The following is a 2811-nucleotide window of genomic DNA, read 5'->3' as shown; positions in this document are numbered from 1 at the left end:
TACCTAGTGAGAGTAAATTCTGAGACCACGGACCTATCAGCTTATTAGGAGTATTGGTCTACAGCAGCTGTGGGGTGTAGCTTGCTAACAGGTACACTTTCTCCTTTCTTTTTAGCAGCAAAGCTCAGCGGCTCAGGAGTACATCGCTCGTTTGGATGTCCTGTCCCCAGTCTATTCCCATACTCAAGTCCAGTAACCAGAACCCACAAAGAACATAACCTCTTTATTTACATTTGAGAAACAAAATGTTTAGTTTGGGTGATGATAATAAGGCAAATACTAGAGACAATGGGTAGCTCTTTCTGTTTGTTCCAGTGTGCTCTAATGAAGAGGCTAGATGGCTTTAGTCCTCTGATGTCCAGCTTATCAAACGTATAGCTTTGTACTTCTTGACCAGGACTGTCCCAATAAAGATGAATGTGAAGACAGGCCAAGATGGAGATGGTAAATACAGAGAACTCAACATGTACGTGCTATTTAGTCTTGCGTCCCCATAGGGACTCTAAAATTCCATATTTAGTCAGATCTGGGCGTGAGATCAAGGTCCCGGCCTATCTTTGTTCCACTGCTCCTCTGATTCTGCTTTGTAGAACATCAGGGTCTTGAAGCCGTCTGGTTGCCTTGGAGGGAGGGCAAGTCAGAGTGTCCGGGAGCTTTTGGAGGCCGTGTCCTTGGCTGCCTGCTGGGCTAACCAGTGCTTATATCTTTTGGTCTTGGGCTTCTCAAAGTTCACCACAGACATAGGCACCCTCACAGTATCAAGACCATTTACCTGTAGACAAAATAATAGGAATCCTCAGAGTCCAATCAGGCAGATGAAAAGCAATACCATCCAATCTCAGTTTTCCACTCTGTTTTTTCACCCAGTCAGGAAAAAATGGCAGTATGTCCAACACTCACCGTCACCTCACACCAGTATTCGCCCCACCGTGTGATGGGCTCTTCTGGTAACTTTACTGCATGGGGGGCTACCACAACACCAAGCTGCAAAATATCACAGCAGAAATGAGCTCTGTGGTCATGGCTGCCACTCTAAGCGACCTCAAAAAGCGGGTTCTAGAATTTCCTATACAAGATGAATTAAACTGGAGTTATTTGCTCTGGCTGACCCCATGGGTTGATAGAAACCTCAAAAGATAGCAGCAGAGAAACTCAATCTTAGTTTCGCAGAAAGGGAGAGATAGACTCTCAGAAAAAGAGGGTCTGAGACCTAAATAACTTTGTCCACAGAAATAAAAATTCTCCAATTTTTCTCTAGCTAGATAGGAAATGAATGAAACCATCCTCCCATCAGTCTTCACATTCAATGTGACAACACTTAGTCCTTAGCCATTCCCCTCCCACATCCCTACAAACCAACAGCTATATGATCACATCCTTTTCTAATGAAATGATTCTAAGGCAATCCTGCAAGGTATAGTGGTATTTGGGGTAATACTCACATTCTTGAAGAAGTGGCGGGCCACTATTTCAGGGTTTAGCTCCCATTTGACATTGTTCTTCATCCCCACTTCCAGGCGACAGCTGCTCAGAAACTTCACTGCCTGAAAGAAATTACAAATAGAGGCTGAGCTGGAGTGGGAATCAAAGGAGAGGAAACATGTTAGCAAGAGGCACAAGTTCTGAGAGTTAAGTAAAAGGGCGTTAATTTCTGCCTCACAGCCAAGATAGGTGAGGTGACTAGGAAGGCTAGGACATTCTTATTGTCTCAAGGCTGATACTGTGGGAAGATGCTTTAGCAAACTTTATAGATGACACCTATAACTTGGCTGCTCTTAAACAAAAGAAATAGCCAACATCCAAATCAGGTCATCAGTGGGGTCCACTGGTTTATCTCAGGAGAGATGACTTTTATAGATTTTTTAACTCAATACTGGCCCTACAACCCTACCCCAAACCTATCTGTGGCTCTCTCTGCTTACAGAATATATACATTGGCTAAGCATTCAAGATATTTTGTAAATCTGGCCCAAACACCCTAACATGTTCCCTAAAATTGTACTATATAAATCATCTGTGTTAGGCAAACTAGTCTTTCTTTTTTATTGAACATTTCATTGTGGTTTTGATGAAAGTTTACAGAGCAAAGTAGTTTATCATTCAACAATTTTACACATTTTGTTTCATGACGTTAGTTACAATCCCTCAGTGTAACAGCACTCTTCCCACTTCTTCCCTGTTTCCATTGTCCCATCTTTCCTGCCTTTTGATCTTTGTTTTGGGCAATCACTGTCCTTTTGGTCTTAGATGGTTGATTGTTCTGAGAAGCACATTCCTCACAGATGTTATTGTTCACTTTGTAAGCTGTTTATTATTTGGCTGAAAGGTAATCTCTGGGAGTGGGTTCAGTTCCAGGTTTGAAGGGTGTCTAAAGGCCACAGTCTTGGGAATTCCACCAGAATGGTCTATTTCTATGCTAAAACATCCCTTAAATTTCTACTTACACTTTTTCTGTCTTAAGAATATCTTTCCTCATGAATAAACACTTCACCAAAGAGGATATTCAGGCAGCCAGCAAATACATGAAGAAATGCTCATGACCATCAGCCATCAGAGAGAAGCAAATCAAAACAATGAGATACTATCTCATCCCAGCACTAATGGGAAAGTTCAACAAAACAGAAAGTAACAAATGCTGGCAAGGATGTGGAGACATTGGGACTCTCATACACTGCTGGTGGGACTGTAAAATGATGTAACCACAGTGGAAAGTAGTATGGGGATTCCTTAAAAAGTTGGAATTAGAAATACCATTTGACCCAGCAATTCCATTACTAGGTATATATCCTAAAGAAGTGAGAGCCAGGACAA

The 2811-nt window shown here is 42.0% G+C and overlaps 1 protein-coding gene across 1 annotated transcript in view; it reads right to left on the bottom strand.

Annotated features, from left to right (window-relative positions):
* Positions 1-637: 637 nt before the first annotated feature.
* Positions 638-2811, bottom strand: part of MRPL9 (mitochondrial ribosomal protein L9) — a 4544-nt gene continuing 2370 nt past the window's right edge. Inside the window, exons 5-7 of the mRNA XM_007950864.2 lie at positions 1443-1544; positions 901-984; positions 638-772 (exon numbers count right to left, since the gene is read on the bottom strand). Coding sequence (XP_007949055.1) covers positions 638-772; positions 901-984; positions 1443-1544 — 321 coding nt within the window. The remainder of the gene's footprint in view (positions 773-900; positions 985-1442; positions 1545-2811) is intronic.

This window comes from Orycteropus afer, unplaced genomic scaffold, assembly GCF_000298275.1.
Source record: "Orycteropus afer afer isolate SDZICR_OR568_19922 unplaced genomic scaffold, OryAfe1.0 scaffold00290, whole genome shotgun sequence".
Lineage (NCBI taxonomy): Eukaryota > Metazoa > Chordata > Mammalia > Tubulidentata > Orycteropodidae > Orycteropus > Orycteropus afer.
Note: the sequence above shows the minus strand (reverse complement) of the source record. Positions and strands in the feature narration are given on the sequence as shown.